We start from the raw sequence: 25,865 nt of genomic DNA on the forward strand, positions 1-25,865 counted from the left end.
CTACTGGATACACTCATGTGCGTGTGGTATCAACCCTAAGCCACAGATGTCGGCCTCATTTTATAGATGGGAAGGTCAGTGCCTTGGTTTCTACAATGAAATGAGAAAGACAGGAAATGCTGCCAGCATCACAGGATGTCTACGTATGAAAGCTTTTCATATCTGTAACAAAGAACAACAGCTCGTTAAGAATTATCTGTTTATCCAAATGCTGCCTTTGTCAAAAAGAAAACAAAACCGTTTTTGTTCATAATGATGGCTTTTTATTTTCAGTTCACATACACCTGCCCCTTTTCCTATACCCAATCTTATTTCTCTAAGGCACTTCTTACCTTCTAGGAAATGATACAATTTACATATTATTTTTGTCTGTCTCCTCCACTAAAACATAAGCTCCACGAGGGCAGGCATCTTTGTTTCATTTGCTCATCTAAGCATACACAACACTCTCCATGCCCCGTGAGACTAGCAACCAACAAACATTTACTGAAGGGATTCTTTCCCCGTATTCCACACATTAACTAAAAATGCCTCCTATGAGGTAACAGTTAACAGAAAAGCTTGATGGATATTCCTATGGATGCTAAGGGAACTGAGGTTTATTTTAATAACAGAAAGAAAGTCAAAAGGGTCCTAGTCTATAGCCATACATGACAGTATGACGCTTATTTCCTTAAACCCAGGGACCTCCTTTCCCTCTCCTCAAAATTCCAGGAGACTTGGTCTCTTGAACAATGTGGCCCGGGATGACCACAGAAATAGCTAGATTCACAATCACCTCTTTTTCTTTAAATGAATTAGAAGCTCACCTTTCACTTATTTAGAAAGAATTTGCAAGAAAGGCATACTTGCTTTGAGGAATAAAACGTTAATTTCATTCAATGAACTGACTGTATTTTTCTCTCCATAGCCCTTGTTTCAATTTCTGGATTAGAACACCACTGAAAACTATTCTTCAGCTCCTGTCCAATCTCCCACTCCCAACTCACAAGGAACAGTCGAACTCACACTGACCATAAAAAGCCTTTGCCAAGGAAATCTCTGAAAGACATAGTTTGTAAAAGAGAGAAACTACGGCTAACGACTATTCAGTGTGCCATCAGATGATACAACTCTGTTAAAAGGATGCCCATTGGGCTCCTGCTCTAACAGCAGCCAAGGCAAGCACCTCGCCTGTTCTGCACCTTCCAGGTTCATCTCTTGCTGCCTTGTCCTGAGAAGCAGAAATTGGCTCATGGAGTATTTCTACTGAAGGCTGAGAGAACTCAGCAGCCTGCAAGAAAAGTCCCGCCAATTCCTGCCTTCTCGGTCAGTCCCTGCCAGCTCCCACTATGCCAGATGCTAACAAGAATATCTAATATACACACACACACACACACACACACATAAATATCTGTGCAACGTACAGAGTAATACACAACTGTAAAGAGAAATGAAAACTCTATTATGTGCTGCTATATAATGATCTCCAGAAGATTCTTTGAAATACAACAAACAAAGAATAAAAAATGAGGCGTATTACATTCCTGTTTATCTTAGGGAGAAGATGAAAACAGATGGAAAGATCAATAGAATTGCCCCGCCACCGCTGAGATGGAGTTTCGCTCTTGTTGCCCAGGGAGTGCAGTGGCAATGATCTCGGCTCACTGCAATCTCTACCTCCCAGGGTCAAGCGATTCTCCTGCCTCAGCCTCCCAAGTAGCTGGGATTACAGGTGTGGGCCACCAATGCCCAGCTAATTTTGTACTTTCAGCAGAGACGTGGTTTCTCCATGTTGATCATGCTGGTCTTTAACTCCCAATCTCAGGTGACTCACCCCCCTCTCAGCCTCCCAAAGTGCTGGGATTACACGTGTGAGCCACCAGGTCTGGCCACTCATATTTTAAAAGCATAAAGATTAAACCAAAATCTTAAAAAAAAAAAGAAAAAAAAAAACAAGAATTTTTTTTTAGCCATACCTTAACTTTTAACTATTCTTTAGTTATTACTGTGGAATTATGCACAAATTATACTTAAAACTGAAGCAAATTGGAATTTTTAAGCCTTACAAATGTAAACCAAAATAAAATGACTCCGGGTTTCAAGTTGGTGGCACACCCACATGGAGAGGAACTAGTCTGTGGAGAGGAACTAATTCAGTCATAGCTCTGTAGATTCCTAGTGGCATATACCCCCAGGACCAAGATGAGAAGAATGCCAAATTACATTTGGTAGTCACATACTGTGTTAATATCGTTAGTGTTAAAAATAAGTAGGTAATTATGTCTATGAAGGTAGGAACATTTCTAGATGAAGGAAACAGATATCCACAATATACAATCAAAAAAGTAAAATGAAATCTCTATAATCCTAAATTTGAACTGTGAATTTTAATATAAAGTCATGATATCATTTCTCATTAAAATGTATGTGTGTTTTCCCTCTAGATTTGTCCACTAAAGAGACACAGAAACAACCACCCACCTAGTAGATATCCTTAGCAACCTGTACTGTTTCCCACTAAAAGGAACCAGGACTCTTTAGAGAAACGGCTGATTCCACATCTGAGGCAAGAATTATACAAGATGCTCCTGAAACATCTTGTCACATGAGCAAACAAAACTTAGGAGCCAGTTTGAAGAGGCTCCCATTGAACAGAGATGGGACAATTTTAACTTCATAAGAGAGAAAATGCGCAATAAATCAAAACATCATGTATATTTAAAAGCATGCATTTGAAATAAGTCTTTATCAGGAAAAAAAACAAAAACAAAAACTAATGCTCCTGACAAGAAGTAATCACTTATCCTACTTCTCCCATATGAACTCTTTCTCAGGGCAGTCAAGTAAGTGGTGATGGGACAGCTCCCTTTATGGGATATCCAAGTTAATAAATGAAAAAGAAAGGACATAAGTAGAGTATCACTATTTTGCAACTCTTAAAAAAATACTAGATCTAAACAACAATCATCAATGAATACCATAAAAACGTGACAAGACTCTGCCAATAAAATTCCCTATAAAACTAAACAATCACACCCATTAAGTATTTTTGCCCCTTTTCCTCCCAAATCAAAGCTCACTCTAATCAAGCCTCAAGACCTAACTCCAAGTTTGCAGGAAATATGGGGGAAGCGAAACATGTTAAATGATCACCCAGGGAAACAACCAGCAAAAATCTACAACACTGGAAAACACCTGGATTCCTCGCTTCCTAAAACATCAGGAGTTAAGACACAAAGAACCTACAGGTTAAAAGAGACTCATCAAGAGGCAAGGTACAGTGGCTCATGCCTGTAATACCAGCACTTTGGGAGGCCAAGGTGGGCGGATCACAAGGTCAAGAGATTGAGACCATCCTGGCCAACACAGTGAAACCCCGTCTCTACTAGAAATACAAAAATTAGCTGGGCCATTCCATTCCATTTTTAGGTCGGTGATTGGTATTGCAGGGATTTTTTATAACACTTTTTAAGATATATATACTAAATATTTATAAATAATATCTGGAATTTACTTCAAAACTATCCAGGGTGAAGAGTAAGTGGAAATATAGATGAAATAAGATTGTCTAAGTGGTCTACGAGTTCATGGAAATTTGTTGTATTATTTTATTTCGTTTTGATGTTAAAATGTTCCGTAATAAACAGAAAGAATGTGTTCTTAATTCTGGTGGTTGTGAGATTTTCTAAGGCTCAAACCCCAGTGGCATAGGAACCACACTAATAGTTGGCATTATATGTAAGACGCCATTACATGCAAACTCCATTCAATATAAACTACAGGGCACTGTTACAGTGTTCCTGGTCTTGTGAGGACTGCATCCTCCAGGGACAGAAGGGAAATGCTGTGTCCTCTCATGGCTGAAGGGCAAGGGTAAAGCCTCTTTATAGGGGCCTTCATCCCACACAAGGGAGGAGCCCTCCTGGCCTAATTGCCCCTTAAAGGTCCCACCTCTGAATGCCATCACATTGGAAATATCTGAACTTTGAAGGTGATACATTCAAACACAGCACTGTCCTCTGACTTCAAACACAAAGTAGGAAAGACATTTAACCTCACTGAGTTCATCCTAAATGGAGGAAGTGGTACGTTCTATCCTACTTAAGTGTAATGAGCATTACTTTTTAGAAGACCTAGAGACTAAGGATCAGAAATATTCCAGTTCAAAAAATTACCACTGGTTGTTAGAGATCTTGACCTAATAAGTATCTTTTAAAATCACTCATCTTTTGGCCTACTTTTACAAAGCCCTTGCCATTTTAGTTAGATTTAATTACTAAAAGCCATTCACATGGAGAGTTTTTACAAAGGTACCATATTTCCTAATATTTTTTAAAATGGCATCAGAGCAGAGAGTAGATCAATGATTGCCAGGGCTGGAGGCTTGGGGTGGATACGGGGTTCTTGGGAGGTGATGAAAATGTTCTGGAATTAGTGGTGATGGTTGCACCTGGTGATACACTAAAATCCACTGAATCACACATTTTAGAAAGGTGGATTTTAAGGTATGTGAGATTTCAATAAAAAAGAAACAGAAAAAACTGATAGATAAATTTTATTTAGGAAAGTTTATTCATTCTTTGTAACTTTTCAAAAAATATAATACAACACAAGTAGTCAATTTCTACTTAATTTTATGGGTTTCTTTTTCCCCTTCCTAAAGGAGATAACAATAAGCCTAAAACAAAGAGCAATGAGCTCATGCTAATAATACAGCTTTGCCAGTTCTGGTCATAAATTAGGTATACTGTAAAAGTGTGGTGGCACCTACTAATGTCATTTTGTTAACGCTGCTGGAAGCTCTACTATCGCTAATACTTTAAACAGTTTCTACCAATTTGTCGTAAAAGCAAAACTTCCCACCCCACCAAAGATACCCAACTTTATTTAACCCTGCAGAATTTAAGGTTTTATTAAACATTTAAGATAAACTCTCCAAGACTGCTGATTTTATTTCTTTGATTAGTTAAAAGGTAAAGAGTTTAGTGTTGACCGTAAACTATATAAAAATGCCACCTGATAATGTATTCTAGAATAACTGCCTAATAAAAGCATGAATACAAATTAAACCCACCAATCTTAACCTTCCACCTTTCTTCACATGTCTATCTCCACATGCCGATGGAAGACGAAACTGAAACAAGACGTTCAGAAACACAAGAGGGGTCAGAGGGAGCAGGCGCTGTTATCACAGACCCAGACTTTAAAAATTAAAAACCGGTAAACATGTGGACTTGGCTTTAAGCCTTCCTTACAGATATCTCTAATTTTTATAAATAGAGTCTTTTAGTTATATTAACTTTAACATCTGTTTGTAAACTACAAAATTAGGGGTTCATAAAGCTGGCATGTTTACAAGGCTGACTCAGTCCTTAAGACACAGTTTGTCAGTAAATGATTAGAGAAGAGCAAATAAATGCTACTTTTAAAACTCACTGTATTGTAAGCCAGGAGTTTGTTTTTCACCACGTATTTCCAAAAATTTAAAGCACCTTCTTTTAATGAACTTCTTACACTCTTCTGTGAACCTTCCAAATACATAATTTACTCCCACCAAATCAAACCATATTAACAGGGGCCAAGAAATACTACTGGACACGAAGCAAAGCAAGATTAGTAAAAACACCATAGGAAGCTGCATCTTAAATATATAGCAGTATCACATGTCCAAAGGACACCCAAAACATAAAAGCAGCTAGCAGCGTCACAAATTGAAAATGAAATGTGTTCAAGAGGTTACATCAGATCAGCATAGAATGCCTATTTGAGAAAGATAAAAGTTTTCAAGGGAAATTCATCTAAAAGCATGTGACAATCTACAGATATACTTCCTGATACAGCAGAAAAATGTTGCAAATCTTTGTTTTCTAACAAGTGAACTGGTACCCAAAAGATATAAAAGGCTGTTCTGTTCATATGGAAGGGAGACCCCAAGAAGCCAGTCCAAGGAGGCCTAACGCTGACTGTCTATGTGCAGAATTGAGGGCAGTTAGGGGCTCCAATGCCCAAGGGACTGGCCCAGAGTCTGTCTGCAGGTGGGCCAGAGCCTCAAAGACTGGGTCTACAGGGAAATGAACTCAGCTGGCAGAAATCACCAGGGCTTTATGGCCCACAATATGGGTCCTAGTTACTCCATGACTATACAGCCACAAAGGAGCAGATATCAAGGAGAAGCAGGCTTCCCTGCCTCCCAAAAGATAAGGCAACAGGGGTAGCTACAGAGTACAAGAAACAAAAGTGAGAAATTCAGGATCCATCTATATACCATCCCATTCCCACCACTTTTGCTGAAATGATTGGATTTTTAAAATCAGTTGTTTTACTTAACTGTTTGGGGCAGAACAGCCAATTTTTGTTGAATGGCAGAAACAAATGTATTTTGATCACCAACCCTAACTGACTTATCATGTGCCTCTCAGCTGGAAGAAAATGCTTTTGGCACAAATTTCTCAGGAACAGTGCTACAAGAACAAAGCAGTTAAAAATCCACAGAAATGCCAATGGTTTTACATGTTGTGGCAGGTGAGTTCATTTAAGATGTCAGACTCTGAAACTGTGTCAGAGCAGTTGGATAAAGCAGAGTTGAAAGTTAAGACTTTACCTGAAAGGTATGCAACTTTTTCCTTCAAAATTGGCAAAACATCCATAGCTTTCATTTCATCGTTTTTTCGAAACCCTGAAATACAGAAGGAGGAAATAAAATTACTGGGTTGTTTGAGTGTCAGTTAATTCCTTAACCATTCTATTCAATGCCAACACAGCAGCTTTATCCACAGCCATTAAATCAACTTAAGAAACATCGTCATAGAACAACATTTTAATTCCATGAAGAACAGTCTGTGATCACAAAACTATCTTCTATTTGAATGTTGAATAATGATATGCACATAGACCAAGAGGCTCATGTCCTCAAAAGGCTCTCAGCGATTTCTAGCAATAACAGATTGGTCTCAAAAAGAGACAGGATATGAAATCAGTCCAGATTATTTACCAAATCTTCATTTTTATGTAGATTAACATAGATACCAGCAAAGAAAACAGCAACACTGCTTTATAAAAATTGCTGTTTGTGACAACCTAAAACCTCTAGGGGGAGCTCAATGCCTCATTCTGTCAGACTTCAGGGTCTGGTTAAAAACACAGTTGCAAGGCGGAGAGAGGGGATTATAAATAGCTGGGGCCTGGTTCTCTCCCTTCAGGCTTTCTGGGTCATGCCCCCTGGAGGAATGTCAATGGCTAATATGGTCATATGGCCCAGTGCCACTCCAGCTTCAGAGGTGGCCAAGGTCCCTCTTCTCACTAAAAACCAACTCTACCCCTATTCCCAATATCTTAGAAGGCCCAGTGGGAAAACTGTAGAAAAGAAGCATGCAATAGGCAATTTAGGCCAAAATCCATCTAAGCAAAAGGAGTTCTTGCAGCCCAAAAATATCTAGCCCAGCTCACTAGGGTTAATGCCTACATGGGAATTTGGGGTCCAAAATGTCCACACCCATCAGACTAACTCAGGATATTTTTCTTGGAGCTCTCTAACAGAGGTAATCTAGGTTCAGGGATGCCTACCAAAACTAGTAACTATAATTGTTAGCAGAACAATCTCTAGAAAAAAAAACAAAAGACCCCTTTCCCTTCCCCATTCTTGTTTTTGCCAAAATAGTACAAGAAAAGCACTGCAAATGCTAGTGTGGTAATCCAACCACAGCAAGACATAGACTAGGAATTAGGAGGAAAGGAAGGTACTGAAAGTGAAGGAATGAACATTTCACTTTTGGTGTCCTGAGCAGCAAGTCCTGCTACAGGCAACATTTATAAAAAAACGACCCTATCCAGGCACTGGAGAATGACAAAGGTTGGGACAGACAGCTGGAAAGGGAAATGACCCTGGGTACACATCCCATCATTAGGGCTGTTAGCCTGAGGACAGGGCCCCAGCTAAGCAATGTGGAGCTTTTAAAACAAGAACCAGGTGAGTTCCAAGCACCTCTGCTAAGGATTAAAGATCTAAATCAAACTTTGAGTCACCACCCACTGCAGAGACAGAGAATGCACAGTGCAGGCCCCGCCAAATTAGATGCCTGATAAAGCAGGCAAACAAGCAGCAACAAAATCGATACCTTAGGGAGGAATACAGCAGCATTAAGTCTGTACAACATATCATTCATAGAAACAAAGAATAAATCAATGGTGTGATCCGATTTCTTAATGTAAATTGTTCCTGCCTATAGAACACTTACATGTGTATAACGAATCCAGTTTAACAAGATTTAACTATGACACTGACAATCACCACAGACTTCACAGCAAACATATCAGTTGAGGACCATGGGGTCCTAGGGAGGCTACTTAGCCAGTCATGGGTAAACTCGACCAAGCTGAGGCCTCCACAGCACCAGGCCATTTTTGTTTCCAATGCACCATGCTTTGCACTGGCAACCCACCAAGCTTTGAAAACAGTGGCTATTTATAAAAGGCAAAACATCTGAGCCAAGAGTGCTGCAATTTCATCCTCAGGTTCCTTCAAAACTCTTGAATGGATGCAATCTAGTCAGCAATTCACTGCCAGTCACTGTAACTCCCTGAACGTGTCTGCAGAGACTGATTTCATCTGCCGTAGACACGGATGGCACTGGGCATCTGCAATACAAAGAGGACTAAGGCTCCCCAGCAACCCTCAGAGAGACAATCTGACAAACACCTACAAAACAAGGCAGATTATGGAATGTTCACAGGCAGCATGAAGTGCTATGGGACCTGGGCAAAGGAGGAGGGGACAGATCACATGATAGACAGAAAAACTAGGAAGGAGTAAGCGAGAGCTGTAGATCCCAATCTACACGTATTTGAAAGGAGGATTCCCCTCCTGTTGCTCAGATGAGCAAACGCATGCTTCCTGCCATTCCCCCAAACCCACGCCCAGGCCCATACATGTCCTGGCCAGGACACAGCAAAGGCCTCAGAAAAATGTCACTACCCACTGCAGCCCTGGCTCCGACAGAGCCCCACCTGTGAGTCACACAGTCATCACCAAGAATGTCCTGATCCCAATGCTGTTATCCCAATAGAGGGCTGTGTGACTTGAGTCATCATTCCAAAGCATTTTTGACAATTACTGCTAACTTTCTGAATCACACTTATTTACTGATACTCACAATGGAATGGAAAAATGGAAGTGAAAGCTGTCATATTCCAGGCCACCTCACAAGAGGAAATGCATATTGATTTGCAAATAGGGTGCAGAAAACAGAATTCAATTAATGTCTTAATTTCCTATGTCCCACTATGAGCCACAGACTCACTCCCATGTGACCTTCCGATTCTCAGAGCTGTAGTTATGTTAACCTATGGATCCCTCAGTTTCTCCCCAAATTAAGGAAGGCTCAGTCTTTCAAGATAAAGAAAAACACATGAATTAATGACAAACTGATGTGAAAAGGTACTGCACTTTTATTGTGATGTATGTACACGCCCACAAATAGACCAGAATATAAATTCTAACAAGTTTTACTATATTTTTGTAGAATGTCACTGAACGATGTTAATTTTATTGAAACCTTCAGTTAATACTTCTAAAACAGAAATGAAAACATACAAAGGGCAGAAATATAAAACTAACCACACAAAGAAACAGAGTTTGTTGTTATTGTGGTGGCTGGTCACTTAGGTATCATTTTATATCTCATTTCAATTAAAACACACACACACAAACACACACACACACATACACTAAGCAAAGGACTCAGGAAGCATCTATAAATACTAAAACCAGATTAAATATATCATATGTAACTTTCAATAAAAAGCAGGAAGAACCCAACCATGAAAGTTCCTCAGATCAAAAAGGCAGGCTGTGTTCCATGCCCTGAAGAGTTATTTATAAAAAACAGTGTGGGACTACAAAAACGTTCTAAAAATTAAAAATAAATGGCTTCTGTGCTATTCCATGGATTCTAGATTACACAGCAGATAAGACTCAACTCCTAGTGCTTTCTTCATTCATGCTTTAAAGGATCTAGCTGTGGTTCCCAAACTTACTGAACAACAGCAAATATGTGCTGCCCTCACTGGCCATCCCCTGGAGGCACACACTTCTCACCATCACAGAGAGGTTCAGGAACAGCAAAGACCTCCACGGAGAGACCCTGCTGGGATCCCAGACCTCATCTTTGTATCAAAGACCAGGTGTCAGCAACATGTCTACTTCTCAGCGCCACCAGGGGGGGTTGCCAATGCTACTTAAATAGGCGGAAGGGGGACTACAAAGAAAACTTTGGTAAAGTTAGGATGAACAGAAAGCCTAGATAAAGACGAGCGACTTGAGAGGAGATAAGCAGAAGGTAAATGGTCAAAATCAGAGGACGTTTAGTTTTACCCATTTTTTGAGTGATATAATTTTTAAGTCACACAGAGCCCATACTAAACCGTGCATAAAAGACAGACTGGATTCCTATTATAATTTGAAACACATTTTGCTACTATATGAAATACCGCAACCAGTGTGGACTCTAATGAAAAGCTAGCTTCAGAAAACAGTGAAACAGGAAGAATGGAGTCAGTCGAGGCTTATCGCCCGGTGCAGAAGATGTTTCCTAGTGGAGTCCTAAAAGGCAGGCAACAAATACCCTTTTGAACCAAGTCTACAATGAGTATGTTCAGAATGTTTACGCTAATATTTGTTGAATGCTACTGAGGAAAACAGGTTTGTGTTAAAAATCAGATTTTATGGTTGTCAACTAAGTATAAATATAGGTGGTGCTTGACGATTTTCTTTCAGGTTTCAAGTCAATGCACAAAAAACTGCCTTTCCTAAAACAAATTGGAATGTTTAGAGATTTTAATACACTCATTTTAAAATAACTCAACCCCAAGTTTCAGCATACTGTTTGCCAAAATTGATTCTGTTACCACCTTTTAAATTACTATTGGGTTCGACAGCATGTCAGTCTGGGCATAAATGTTAAATTTGCACTCTCAAATCACTATTCCTTAATAATAAACATTATATTATCCATCAAGTGAATAGTTCTCTTTCTCTAGATCAGCCAATTTGCCAGAGGACAGGTCTGTTTTGTTCCCTGCTGCATCCTAGACACCTAGGATAGGGCCTGGCAAAGGGCATTCGACAGATGTGGGGTGGATGGGTAGAAAGAGAGATGAATGGGGAGGCCGAGGCAAGTGGATTGCCCGAGTTCAGGAGTTAGAGGCCAGCCTGGGCAACATGGTGAAACCTCATCTCTATTAAAATACCAGGAGTGGTGGCGCCCACCTGTAGGCCCAGCTACTCGAGAAGCTAAGACAGAAGAATCACTTGGACCCAGAAGACAGAGGTTGCAGTGAGCCAAGACCATGCCACTGCACACCTGGGCGACAGAGTGAGACTGTCTCAAAAAAAAAAAGAAAGAAAAAGAAAAGAAAGAAAGATGGATAGATGAATCAATGAATGAACTCAGACAACAAATGAATGTGTTTCTCCAGCATCTTGTCCCTGAACCCCTACCCAAGAAGCCCAAAATCCTTAGTACTTTCTATTTTAGGTTTGTGAAATATAAGTTAGGTATAGTTTAGCCTTCAATCACAGTATGATTTATATTCATAAGATGGAATATTAACTTCCCTGCCCTAACAAGAAATATTCTACAAGTTATCATTCAACAGGGAAATATCTTTCCACTGAATCAATAGTCTGGAACTTCAACTATCTAATGCCCCACTGATCAAATCAATTACTCATCTTTCATCCTGAGACCCTGCAAAGTGGTGGTGCACTGTGACAAATACCTTTCTAAGCTGCTCACTGATGACCAGAATGCTTACTCACTTCGTCACTTCTGTGGCATTAAATTTAAGACAACAATAACAACAAATAGTACAGGAACAACAAGCCCATCTCCAATTTATTTATAATAAAAAGCACCCTAGAAATATTTTCACAAGCAAAAGCTTTTATATAGCATATTACGTTAAAAATGATATTTTTACGTAAGTGGCAGAAAGATGAAGCAAATGAGTGAAACCATGAATCAAATTTTTTTTTAATCCTATATTTTCCCAGGACTACTGGCAGGTACTAGTAATCTGAAATTTTACACAATCTTCAAATTAAACTAGTCAAATGGGGTCTTCAGTAAAATCTATTAGAAGAAACACGGTTATTCCTTGACCATTTGAGCTGCTGAACAAATGAACTGATGCTGTTCTGCACTAGCTATGTTTCCTCCTTTAAAGACAGCCAAGTCCACGAGGCAAACTGTGCTCCTCACCCATACTCAGGGGTTTCATAGCCTGTCAGCTATTCCCAGTTAGTATTTACTAAATGAGAAAATCATCTGTGGGAAGAGATTGCGGTGGGGGGGAGAAGAAAAAGAATCCTACATACTTATAAAAACACAGGTTGCAGCAACAACAAAAATGTTAATAAATAAGCCAGAATTTTTAAACAACCAGAAAAAAAAAGTTTAAATAGTAAGGTGGGACATCCTGTTAGTACTGGGTCTTGGTGGTAATTACCAAATTTTACTCATTAGTTAATTTAGGGGAAACTTCAAGCGCACACGCCTGCACACAAAGAGCAGGGTGATAAATCTGCATCAGCTTGGCAGGCACCGCCCTCGCTATGCAAGCGCGTGCGCAGAGGGAGGTGACGTCACCCTCTCCGGGCCGGCCACTTAGCTGCGGAGCCCGCAGGATTACGCTCTCAGCACAGGGAGCGGCAGCGCGTGGCTGCACGGTGTTTGTGCTATCAAGGGTTTTAGCTGTACACTCATCTAGAAGTGATGCATAGGAAGGAAGCATTTTAACGGGCCTAGATCCTTTCTGAACATTAAGGGGGGGGGATACAAGGTTATAACCCTCACTTTTACTAATATGTGAAAAAAAATCGAAATATAATACAATGCTTATATTATTTTTAACATAAATATATCATTCACAATCCATACTTATAAAATGCATATAAAATGAATTAAGACTTACGTCAAGAATATGGACATGTTCACAGACAAGAGCACACAAGAATACGGATGGAGCTTACTATAGCATTACAATTTTTACCTATAACCTTTAAGGCTATAACTGTCAGATTGGCTAATTTATTCCTTCACATAATCTTAGAAGCAACAGCCTATAACAGCATACCTCAAAGAAAGAAAGAAGTATATTTTTTATTAACTCAAGGGAGTTAAAGAAATTTCAGCTTAAAATAGTTCTGGTTTTTAATATCTTATACAATACAAAAGACCACCAACATAAAAAAGACCATAACAAAAAAAAAGGTTTTAAAACAAATATGTTTTTTAATGTAAATGAAACAATCTGTGGAGCTCTTAAGGTTTGATGTTTTAATTATGTATTAACTGTGCAAAAGAAGTTAATTTAAAAGCACAACTAATGGACCAAAGGAAGGGATAATCAAAAAGTAGTAGTATTATAAAAGGGACTCCACTTTTTACGATCTCATAAATCAAAAAAGAAACCATGTGCCCAGATATGCCCTTCATGTTTGCATCCCCAGGGACGGGCAAGAGCTATGCACAGAGAAAATTGATCCTGTTTGCCTAATGCCAGAATGAAGACCACATTCGTTTACCTGTCTGTGCATGTCCATGTAAAGCCTGTCAAGGGATGCCTCTGACTCTGCATTCTGGAACTGGAGTTACCTCACTCTTATTAACATATATACATCCCCTAACCTGTACACACACACACACACACGTCCACATATAGGGTTCTGTGATGCTGACCTGCTCCCAAGACTTGCTTTACAGAAGTGTCTCAGGAAAGCAGTTTAGAAATTTAGTGTTTATCAAATGAACCAGAGGGATAGAACTGCTACAATCTGATCACTGCATCAAGTGGTTTGACATATATCAAGACTGCTAAAAGAAACCCTATTCAATCATTGCATCAGTCTTCTCATGCATTTTAGCATTCTTACTCTTTTTGAGAAAAAATTCCATGATCCCATGTGTTTTAATGCAGATGACAATCATATTCTGTAAAAGGCTTCAGAAAATAAAGCTATAATTCTACTCCTTTTCCTCTATTCTCTTTTTGATTACTAAATAAGGAACAGGGACCAGAGAGAGTCTCAACCACAAAGAAGTGATATAAACTAATTATCTGAAAACCTTTCTCAGTGCACATGGACTAGCTCTGCATGGAGTCAGGGGTGCTCACATACAAAGTGTAATCTAGAGGCTTTGTTGACCTTAGCCTGTTTGGAAAAGAAGGCAACACATATGAGTGGTCGGTTTTGTGGTACAGATATTTAGAATGGAAAAATCAGGGCTAGAAGGATGAGAATAGGAAAAAATGTCCTATCAGATAACAGATCTGTGCCAAGTGTGGAAGAAGTAGTTCAAAACTGGGCCAACTGGAGAGCAGAGAGCACTCCAGCCAGAGCAAGCAGCATCAGTAGACGCAGAGAAACAGAAACACAAAAAATTCATGGAAGAGAAGAAAGTGCAAGTGGGGTGGGCTAGTGGGTTTTGACTGATAGGTAGGAAACTGTCCATCACTGGAATGAAGAAGTGCCATGATGAAGAAGTACCCACATGCCTATAGGATAGCCATGCCCCGCTGAACGTCCAACCTTGCCTCGTGCTCGTCCCCACAAACCTGTTCCCCACAGTGTAGGTCCCAACACAGTACCTGCCCCATAAACCAACCACCTCGTGGCCAAACCAGGGAGCAGGCTTCTCCCTGCCCTCCATCCTCTCTCCCATCCATGAAACAAGGAGTTGTAGAGACTCCACAGCCCCAGGAAGCACCCATGTCTCTCTGCCAGCATTGCCCTCATCTGCTATTCCAGCAATCTCCTAACAGATGTTCTTAATTCCCTTGAATCCATTCTGCCACTCTCCCTTGCATGTTTCTCCAACATAAAATGATGTTTCTCATCATTTTACTCTAAAATTCTTCAATGGTTTCTTGGTGCCCTCAACTAAAGTCCGTCATGATCTGATGTATGCTGCCTCCATAACGTCACTGGTTACCCTCTCCCCAGACTCACTCCAGAAACTCCAATCACCTGCAGGGAAGTCACTCCTCCCCCTCACCACCAAACCTCCACACACATGCCTTCCCCTGCCCTGCTCCCAACACACTCCTCTTTTTCACTGTCCTTACTCTGAAGTCTCCACTGCTTGACTGGACACCCCCAGGGTACACTCCCACAATCCCCCAAATCCTTACCACACTGTAGGGGAAATATCGAAAGACTTCTTGGTGTCCCCATTAGCAGCTGGGCTCCTAGAGGAAATGGGTTGCGTTGAGTCCTACTGCAAGGTTTCAGTCTCGCTGAGCAGACTGCCACGGCACAGAGTAAGAACTTACCACCCAGCTAGTTACACCTCAAGGTAGCAAGCAGGTGGCACTCTACAATTTGTGGTTCTGGGAAGAGTATCCATCTAAGCACAGAGTGACAGCTCCAATGCATCCAACTGGCTATAGAAACTCATTGGAAAACCTGAAGTGACTCCATTCATTCTCTGTCTAGTATATTTGGTGACTGACTAGTACATAAAATTACATTTACATAATTATCAATCTATATTTTAAAGGAGAACAGGGTTTTTACCTTGAAGTTTTACAGTGTAATTTAAAAGTTATCTGCCCAAAGAAACAAACCAATCTTGGAAGTCTGATGGAAAGAAGAGACTGCTTTGAAGAAGTGAAATGGGAGGCTGCTTGTTCCAGTAGCTCAACAACCAAAGGGAACGCACGCCTCCAGGGAGTGGTTTCTAAGCAGGAAACAGAGCCTCACAGCTCTCCTTCTGTGCAGTCAGTGGGCTTTTCCCCCAAGGATTTCAGGTGACACTGAAATGTTTTCATTATGAGATTTTGTAAACAGACCAAGCACGATGAAAGCAGCAAGCCAAGTCAACTCCACACAACTCAAAGATGAGCATCCCCCTTTGTTCCTTCTGAATGTCAGCCCACACTGCGTCTCAGCCTACTGGAGGCAGCCTACTGAGGGCCCACGTGACTCCATTTGCTGCCACATTCACCAAACACAAACTAAGCCTCTGTGAGGCCTCACAGCACAAACAGTAACTCCTCAGAACATCTGTACTACACTGCCCACAACATCCTGCCTGGGACTGACTGTGAGTACCAAGGGTACAGAACAAGCACTATACAGCAGGTAGGCCAAGCCAAAGTGTTCCAGGCAGTCTATAAATTTTCAGAAGAAAAAGGAACTGAATTCCCAGCACTGAACCACGATTCGGGTTTAAAATTTGGCTTATTCTAGCTTATCTCCACATGAGTACTCTCTATCCCAGCCTTACCTCCTGCCGACTCTAAAATTCAAAAGGTTCTGATTCTGAATGAATGCTTCCTCTACAGATAGAGAAAAAGGGGTTTAAGGAGCCGCAGGTACAGGTACTAGTCGCTGAAGCCACAATCCTCAACCAGGGGCCTTGCTCATCCACAAATGCCTACCAATCCCTCTATTCCAATATTCTGTGCTGATTTATATTCCATCCCTGGGGAAAACATACACCAAAGCTGAGTGTCTAAACAAGCTATCAATTAATCTGAGTGACCAGTAACTAGGTCCAATTTGAAATACAGTATTCAAAGTTATTAAATCACACATATAAAATACCAAAGTCTCTCCTAACGCATTCCACAACATTAAGATACTGTAGGGCCATGCCCAGTGCAAAAATCCTGTTAAATCATTTACTTCTATTAATATACCATATAAAGTAAATGCCACAAACATCAGAATTTTTAAAGGTCTGAAAAGTTATTTTCACTTCAGTAAGCATGGATTTGATTCCAACATGAAACTCAGTAGAAAAATAAATCTTTAGTAACATCAAAGAATTTGGCAGAACTTTCTGCCAGTCAATCCCTTGATAAAGCTTAGAATTGTGTTTAATCATTTGGCATTCATAAAAAACATATTTATGCATGGTACTCTCTTAAACTCCAGAGATTTTCCCCTAAATGGCATGTTCCTGATTTTAAGAAGCTTATACTCTAAAACAAAACATGCATTAGACTAACCAGTAGTCTTAACTGTGCACTCAGTAAGAAGAGCTGACAAATAAATATTTCTTCCAAAATATATACACTGTTACGCATAAAGAGATATAGATACTATTATGATTAATTAGACATCCATTTAAAAGTGTTACTTTTCACTGAAATGCTGTATCTATCACTGACACTAAAAGTACCTCCTTAACATAAAAAGGGTGTTCCAGACCATTTTGAAAGGGCTGGAAACGCTTGCTGTAGGGATTAGAAACACAAAGCACATTAGTGAATAATAATCTAAGAAACATGTTCAAAGATTAATACTGTGATGTTCTAATATTAGAAACCCACATTATAGCTCACATGTAACTTCCTCGCCTAAGTTACTTCGGTTAATCTACTTTGCTTTGACAGCATTGTTCTTTTTTCTCTGAATGTAATTTGCAATACATCTGATGCTCTGAGGATTCATCCGATCAGAGGCCAGCCATGTCCTGCTTTCAGATGTTTATTGACCGGCAGAGGCCAGACAGCCTTGTAGCAGTGTAAGAAACCCAGTAGGAGCAATCCTGTTACTGTTAAGACAACTCGAAAAAAGAAAAACTGTAACTTGTTTTTAGGCTGAATTCAGAATGCAATCTACAGTTAATTTAGACGTTTTCTTCCAGATCCTTCTATTTGTTGTAAAAAGATTTGACTGCTCAACAAGTATGTTAACTCGGAGGCCAAGCTGCTGGCTTCACATCCAAGGAGCAGGCCCCCCCAACTCTGGGGACAGACAACCTAACTGTCCAACTGCCTCAGGATTATACTGATGCTGGCAACCACTGGCTTTTGCTCATACTAACTCAGGTGCTCCCGTCCTGCCCTACACCCGCTTTCCCCAAGCAGAGAAAAGAATTCTGGTAGAGAGACCCTATCATTTACCCTCCTACTGAATTGCTAATGAGAAATTTAAGGACCTACAAAGAGGGTTGAGAAAAGCAACACATCTGCTAATGTAGAAAACAAAGAGAAAAGAGAAATTCATTTCAATTCTTCTCCTCCTACCTCTTTCACCTCAAATTCCCTTCTGCATACAGACAAAAGCAGGTGTTTTTTTTTTAATTTTGGTGAAAAATGTGTTTATTAAGCCAAATTATGTAAATATACTGATGGGAAAACAACTTTTGACATAGAAATAGATTTGCTGTGAGGGACTCACCTCCCTCCCGGTATCTGTATGCATAGTCAAGCACATCCCACTGGTCCAGAGAATGACACAAACACACACCCTAAGGAGGACCGAAGTGACGGTGGGAGGCGTGAGGACCCTCCAGGAGCCAGCAGAGGGAAGCCTCAGGAGGAAATTACTGCTTGGAGACCCAAGTGTGCTTGAGAAAACCACCACTTCACTTGTGGACTGGTGGCGTCTCCTCCCTTGGATCATCCCAGGAGAGGCGGGTGCTTAGAAGCCAGCACGGGCTCAGAACACCGTGCATCAGTGCCTTGGAGCCCACCACGCAGCAGGGCTGCAGCCCTCCTCTGCTTCCGCAGTCTTGAAATGTAAAGGCACAGCTAATCCAGTCATCACAAAAAGTTCCCAAAGAAGCAGCTCCAACTGTGTGACCGGCTCACTCATTATCCACCTGGGCCACTGCTGTGGAGCAGGAGGCTTGGATGGCTAGAGGCAACTGGGCTGGTGCTGGGGGCACAGGGCCTCCTCCTGCTTGCTACAGGGGAGCCCTCAATAAATACTGGGGAGGTAGAAGGCGAGAGGCAGACTAGGCTCTTCCGCTGTTTTATACCTTTAGACACCTGCCCTGCAGTGCCCAATCTGAGTTGGGTAAGGTCCCAATAGACTCTGCAATCCTAATAAACTCTGTAAAGCTGAATGTCTTGTAGGCTGGGGAATGCTTTCCTTTTTCCCAGTCTTCTAATCGCTACACTTCTGACAGGACATCTCAGAATCTTACCTACTAGAAAGCACAGGGAACATCATTTTCCTAATTAAACTCAGTACAGTAATAAAAATGGCAGTGCAATAAGGACATTTAAAATAAGGTATGTGGCACTCACTCACTGGCCAGCTCTCTCTGCACCTACAGCTCTCTACTCTCTCCAGTACCCTGGAGGGAGACCTCAGGGTGCCTGCTGCCCCAGGAGCTGGGATCCAGCAGAGGAGATGACACTGGGTTATAAGCAGCCACTTTAAAAGAGAGCTACACACATGGAGGCGAGGTGTGGAGAGGATTCAGGAGCACGCGCACTGTGGGGACGGGCAAACTGCACTTCACTGTCCCTGTTCACTAACACTGCAAGTTTTAAGTACATCAGCTGCAAGTCACAATGGTGTCACAACTTGAAACGAAATTTTGTGTCAAGAGTTACTTAGGCCGGGCCTGCCACCTCCAGATGGGTGACTATAGGCAGGTATCTAGTCTCTCCATACCCTTGCTTCCCGGTCTGTGAAATGGAGAGCCTGAGAATCACAGCTCACAGAACTCACTGATCAATGCTATCAGTAGCAGTTGTAACAATATTATAGTATTAATATCTAAAGCTTATTCTTAGCTGTACAAGTTTGGTAAGTGCTTTAAATAACTGGATTTTGGGAATTTTTGCCCATTTACCTGCAATTACTGTATTCTATAAAGACAGGAATCTGCCGGGCGCAGTGGCTCACGCCTATAATCCCAGCACTTTGGGAGGCCGAGGCGGGTGGATCACGAGGTCAAAGAGATCGAGACCATCCTGGTCAATAAGGTGAAGCCCCGTCTTTACTAAAAATACAAAAATTAGCTGGGCATGGTGGTGTGCACCTGTAATCCCAGCTACTAGGGAGGCTGAGGCAGGAGAATTGCTTGAACCCAGAAGGCGGAGGATGCGGTGAGCCGAGATCGTGCCATTGCACTCTAGTCTGGGTAACAACAGCAAAACTCCATCTCAAAAAAAAAAAGACAGGAATCTTTACTTAAAACTAAAACAACAGACTGAGACATGTAATTATTGTCAAAAGCCACCAACAAATAGACATAATTTTTTTAAAAAATCAACACAATCATGGTAAATTAGCCTGACTATAAATAATTTCTCCATAACTTCTCCCAGGCGGACTATAAATAAGGGAACTATAAGGCAATGGGAAGTCAGGCCACTCTGTGCAATCTTTCCCCAGCCCTGTCTGTCCCCCTTCCCCACCTCACAGGCACCTGAGCACTTTCAGGGTCCTCCTCACCCTTGCTCCTGGCTGTGGAAAATGGCCAGCCAGAATACCACCAGAAATGGAAACACATGAGCCAAAAAAAAAAAATCACCTGAGCAAAATTCTTTTTTTTTTTTTTTTTGGAAGAGATACCACCTCTCTCTCAAATGGTGGCAACAAAAACTTCAATTACCTGAGTCTTCCCTTTCTGCATCATGTTACTTCATCTCCACCTTGTGTTAAGAATTCCATGTCTCCCTTGAAGGATGGAGGTGGGACAGGTAAGAGTGAATGCCATCGCAGCACTTTGCAGCTGGGGCCTGGGCCTTGCTAGTGGCCCCTGGATCTGGTGAAGATATCTGAGGAAGCCTGTCTGGTGTCCAGAGAGCAAAAGAGCGCCTGTGCCTTCGCCCAGAAGGTGGTGATTGGACAGCAGGAGGTCTCCAGAGGCACTGACAGACCTCCCTCTCCTCCCATCTTTGGCTTCCACCTTTGGGCTCCCTTTTCAACAGGCAAACATCTCTCATTTTAACAGATGACCAAAAATAAACAGGATCTTCCCACTCTACCTTGACATAGAGGCAGACACCACAGTGAACAGTGACTGGACACAGACAATGATGCCAGCCTTTGTACACACACTGCCCTTGGTGCCCCACCCTTGGCCCACTATGCTAAAGGCAGAACTCATTTGTTTAAAGTGATGAAAAGCCACGCTAAGTTTTCCTTCTTCGTTCTTGCCAGGCCAGATGTTTTGTGAAAGCTCATAGTATGACATCAGTCAACTCTGCGACCAAAACACTGTACCACCTTCAAAACTTCCAAACAGGAGGAGGACGGGTAATTGCCATGTAATAGTAAATTACTTCTAAGAGGCCTGATGGTTTTAAATATTCAATTACTCACTTTATGGTAAAACAAAAAGACTTTTAAATCAAGTCTTCTAACTCAGCTACTAAAATGAATGCCTCAGCAAAATAGGCCCCAGACTTCAAAGAGAATCGGTGACACCTGTAAGAAGGTGTATTTATTACATACATGTTTGAAACCACACTCAGTTGAAGAACCAGAACACTGGCACGACCCTAGAAGCCTTCCCCACGCACCTCCCTCATCAAACCCACCTCCCTGGCTCTAAACATAACTACTATATGGAGTTTCAGCATAATCATTTGATATAGTTTTTTTCCCTCCAAATCTCATGTTGAAATGTGACCTCCAATGCTGGAGGTGGGGCCTGGTGGGAGGTGTTTGAGTCATGGGGGCGGATCCCTCATGAATGTCTTGGTGCTGTCTTTGTGAGTTCTCAGTTGGTTCATGTCAAATCTGGTTGTTTCTTTAAAGAGCGCAGGACCTCCCACTTCTCTCTCTCCTCTCTTTCACTATGTGAGACGCTGGCTCCTCTTTGACCTTCAGCCACAAATGGAAGCTTCCTGAGGCCCTCCCTAAAAGTAGATCCTGGCACAGTGCTTCCTACACAGCCTGCAGAACAGTAGCCAAAATAAATCTCTTTTCCTTAGAAATAACCCAGTCCCCAATATTTCTTTACAGCAATGCAAGAACAGACTAATATACCATTCATTCCTTACTTTTCTTTACAGTTTTGCCATTTACAAATCTAATCTATTAGTATGCAATATATTGCTGTGTTGCCTGTTTTTGAGCTTTATACAAATGCAATTATCCTACAGGCTGACCACCTCTAATCAGAAAATCAGAAATGCTCCACATTCCGGCCGGACGCGGTGGCTCAAGCCTGTAATCCCAGCACTTTGGGAGACCGAGGCGGGTGGATCACGAGGTCAAGATATTGAGACCATCCTGGTCAACATGGTGAAACCCCGTCTCTACTAAAGATACAAAAAATTAGCTGGGCATGGTGGTGCATGCCTGTAATCCCAGCTACTCAGGAGGCTGAGGCAGGAGAATTGCCTGAACCCAGGAGGCGGAGGTTGCGGTGAGCCGAGATCGCGCCATGGCACTCCAGCCTGGGTAACGAGCGAAACTCTGTCTCAAAAAAAAAAAAAGAAAGAAAGAAATGCTCCACATTCCTAAATTCTTTGAACATCGACATGACTCTACCCTAAGTGGAAAATTCCACACCTGACCTCATGTGACAGGTCTCAATCGAAACACAATCAAAACTTTACATACGAAATTATTTAAAATATTGTATAAAATTACCTTCAGACTATGTGTATATTCTGTGTTTGGTCTTGAGTCCCATCCTTGAGATGTTTCATTTTGTATATATGCAAATATTCCAAATCCAAAAATATCTGAAATCCCAAACACTTCTGGTGCCCAGCGTTTCAGAGAAGGGATGCTAGAACTGTACTTGTGTCCTCCCATGACTTGCCTCTGGTTTGTATGACTCATCTACATTGGTGTGCATGTGGAGTTCTGATACAATTTCACTGTTGCATAGTGTTCCATCTGATGACTATTACATGAACTTATTTTGGCAATCTTGTAAGTGAACATTTGTTTTGGCTCTCATTTTTGCTACTACAAATAATGCTGCCATGAACAGCCTGTCCGCTACCCCAGAACCCACTGCCACTGTGTCTCTAAACCCAGGGATATGTCGGGGTGGAACGGCTGGATTACCTGTTAAAGCACTTTCCCAAGTTTATGGGTTAATACCAAACTGTTTTCCCAAATAGTTGTACTCCACATCTGATTCTTTAAGGCTTGTATTGTCTGTCAGACCAGTCTGTCTATTTAAGGAGACAACCATTTGCTACCTTGTACCAAATGAGTTGAAGAAGAATACACAAACAGGCATATTAGCGGATGAGAGATTAATCAGAAATCAATTTTGGGTTCTAAACTCTCTGAACTAATAAAACCGTAAACTGGTATTTCTATATTTTGCTTTAAAAATGTGATACTGAGAGAACAGGATACCCCATTGTTTCCCTTTCTATTTCTATCTCAAATGAATTCCTCTAATAGTTCCTCCAATTTAAGATTCCCTACAAGTAAGTGCCAAAAAGGAACTGCTGGGAAGACCTGCCCATAAACTCAGTCTCCAACCGCCAAGTGGTCTGGGTTCCAAAACTTTGTTAATAAGACTGCCATTTCTCAATTTTAAAAATCTATTTTCCCAGAGAAATAATGCTACAGGTTGATATTAGGGTCGGAGAGGAGCCCACCAAAGACAATTTAACAGACAATAACCCACTTATGCTATTGGTGAGGTTGGAGAAGAGACCGGAGGAGAAGGGTGGAGACCAAAAACCTTCCTGCCTTCTTCCCGGGAGGACAGCACCAAGACCGACGGTAGAAAGGTACCCTGGCCATCCACAGAAGACCTCACTTCCTGCGTCCTTTCTTTCCAGGCGCCAAATATGGCACATTGCTGGAATGCACTCCCCACAGACAAGGCGATCACGGACCTCCAGGCAGTGAGCAGTTCCTGAGGGTTTGAGGCCCAAGACTCCTTTACAGCTCTTAAAAACCTCTGAGGATCCCAAGGAGCTTTGCTTTACGTGGGTTCTACTTATTACTTACTTTACTATTCTGCCCATCTAATATCTAGATATCTCATATGGGTATTTACCATATTAGAAATTAAATCTGAGAGAAATTTAAAAAATAATTCCTTCAAAATAATAATAAATTCATTACATATTAATACAAAATACTTCCCCCCGGCAAAAAAAATCCGAAGGCCAGCACTGTTTCACACTTTTGAGACTCTCTTTAATGTATGGTTTAAGAGAACATATCTAAACTCTCACATATGTTTCTGCCTTTGATCTGTTGTGATGTCTCATGTCAGGTAGCCTCTGAAAGACTTCAGCATACACTTTGGAGAGAATGAGAGTGAAAAATAACTAAGACTTTATCTGCCAGTGGTGAAAATAGTTTTAACTCAGAGTTTCCATTTAAAGGTCTTAGGGAGCCCAAGGGGGTCCCTGGGACCACACTTTGAGAACCGCTTCTTTAAGGGACTAGTCTTCAAACACTTGTGATCACGAATCCCATCACTGGCCAGGCACGGTGGTTCATGCCTGTAATCAGTTTCAGCACTTTGGGAGGCTGAGGCAGGCGGATCGCCTGAGCTCAGGAGTTCAAGACCAGCTTGGGCAACATGGCAAAACACTAGCTCTACAAACACAAAAAAATCAGCTGGGCATGGTGGTATGCGCCTGTGGTCCCAGCTACTTAGGAGGCTGAGGCAAGAGGATGACTTGAGCCCAGGAAGCAGAGGTTGCAGTGCGCTGAGATCATGCCACTGCATTTCAACCTGAGTGACAGAGCAAGAGATGTCTCAAAATAAGTAACTAAATTAAATCCCATCACTAAAGAATTTTACTGCATATCCTCAATCCTAAGGTATGCATGTACTATACTGTACTAGTATGTAGGTAGTAACACATACCCCTAAGTAGACATTTAAAAATAATAAGCCTTAAGTATTTCTTAAAGGATTTTTCTACTTTCTTCCCATACCCAGGAGACCATGGTGCACATGGCAAGTCCAGTGCTCCTGTGCTCCTTGAAATCATCATTTCCTTTTTTTTTTGAGAAAAGTTTGTCTTAACTACTGCTGGAGTAACAGTGATTTGACCAGAGTCATTTGCATGAGTGGCTAAAAACTGTGCTGATACCAAAGGTATTTCCTTGGTTAAATGAATAGCTAATTGTAATTTTGGGGCCAGGCTGCCCCAGTGAGGCAAAATGATAGCAGTGTGCATAGCCGGACCCCAAGTCCAGGAGAGCTCCGAGTATACAAGCCAGTCTTGCTGGGTCATGAATGGCACCTAGGGAGGCTGGACGAGGCAAAAAAGCTGCACAACCTTGTCCCTCTGCTCCGCTGGCAGTGAGCTACAGAATGCCCGGGGCCAGGCTGCTAGAGAGAGATGATGCCCTCTGGTTTAAAAATAAAAACCTATATTCCTGGTTTATATACAAGTAACCCATTTAGAGGGAGTAATTCAAATCTAGAAAAGTCAGTTTGAAAGGAGATGTCTCAGGAATTGTTTTCATCGTTTCCTGGACTCTCCTGCCATCTTTTGTTCTTTTTAAGAGAAGCAGCAACAGAAACCACAGGTACCATTTTAAAAGGACACAGATGAAGTCCCTCAGGGATACAGGTGAGACCTGTTATAGAATGTGAGTTTGATCTTCTGGGGCATTCCTGCCACTCTGACATCCTGTGGCAGGCCAGTTACAAGGCCTGGCTCTCAGTGGGCACCCAACAGCAAGCACGGTTAAGCAGCCATTCTGAAAATCACCACAAAGGTGGCAAGCCTGCAGGCAGGGAGTCTGGTATGGTGGCCAGCTGTTCGGTGAGGCCACAGCTGGAGAGACAGTGAGGAAGGAATCAATGTAAAATTATTGGGAAGAAAAAGCAACCAGATCTATCAACAGACACGGCACGTAGAGGCCTTGACATATCGAAGTGCCTGCAAACAGTCTTACATAAAAAATGCTTAATTTTTAATGAGACAAAATCTTAAACAAGACACAAAATTACCACGAATGAGTTTACAGTAAGAAAGTAACTTTTCCTTTTGTAAACAAGTATAAACAAAGCCAAACTGATTACTTTTTCAATGTCATATTTCACAGCATCTGGTAAAACCAGATGGAGGTACCACAGCTTGGCAAGGACATTTTTTTTTTAAGTTGTGTCCTTCAAAGCCATTTGGTAAAGCTCTGCTGTCATTTCAAATGTTAGTCAAATGTAGTCACATCCAGT

General features: G+C 41.5%; 1 protein-coding gene across 7 annotated transcripts in view; it reads right to left on the minus strand.

The window, feature by feature from the left end:
• Positions 1–25,865, minus strand: part of TRIO (trio Rho guanine nucleotide exchange factor) — a 376,037-nt gene that overhangs the window by 238,033 nt on the left and 112,139 nt on the right. For all 7 annotated transcript variants that reach the window (XR_013532357.1, XR_013532356.1, XM_035291759.3 and 4 more), the window contains one exon: positions 6,584–6,658. Coding sequence is in view for 5 of the 7 variants with exons in the window: in XM_035291759.3 (XP_035147650.2) it covers positions 6,584–6,658 (75 nt within the window). In the remaining 2 variants the exon portion in view is untranslated. The remainder of the gene's footprint in view (positions 1–6,583; positions 6,659–25,865) is intronic.

The sequence above is a fragment of the Callithrix jacchus genome, chromosome 2 (genome assembly GCF_049354715.1).
Source record: "Callithrix jacchus isolate 240 chromosome 2, calJac240_pri, whole genome shotgun sequence".
NCBI classification, from domain to species: domain Eukaryota; kingdom Metazoa; phylum Chordata; class Mammalia; order Primates; family Cebidae; genus Callithrix; species Callithrix jacchus.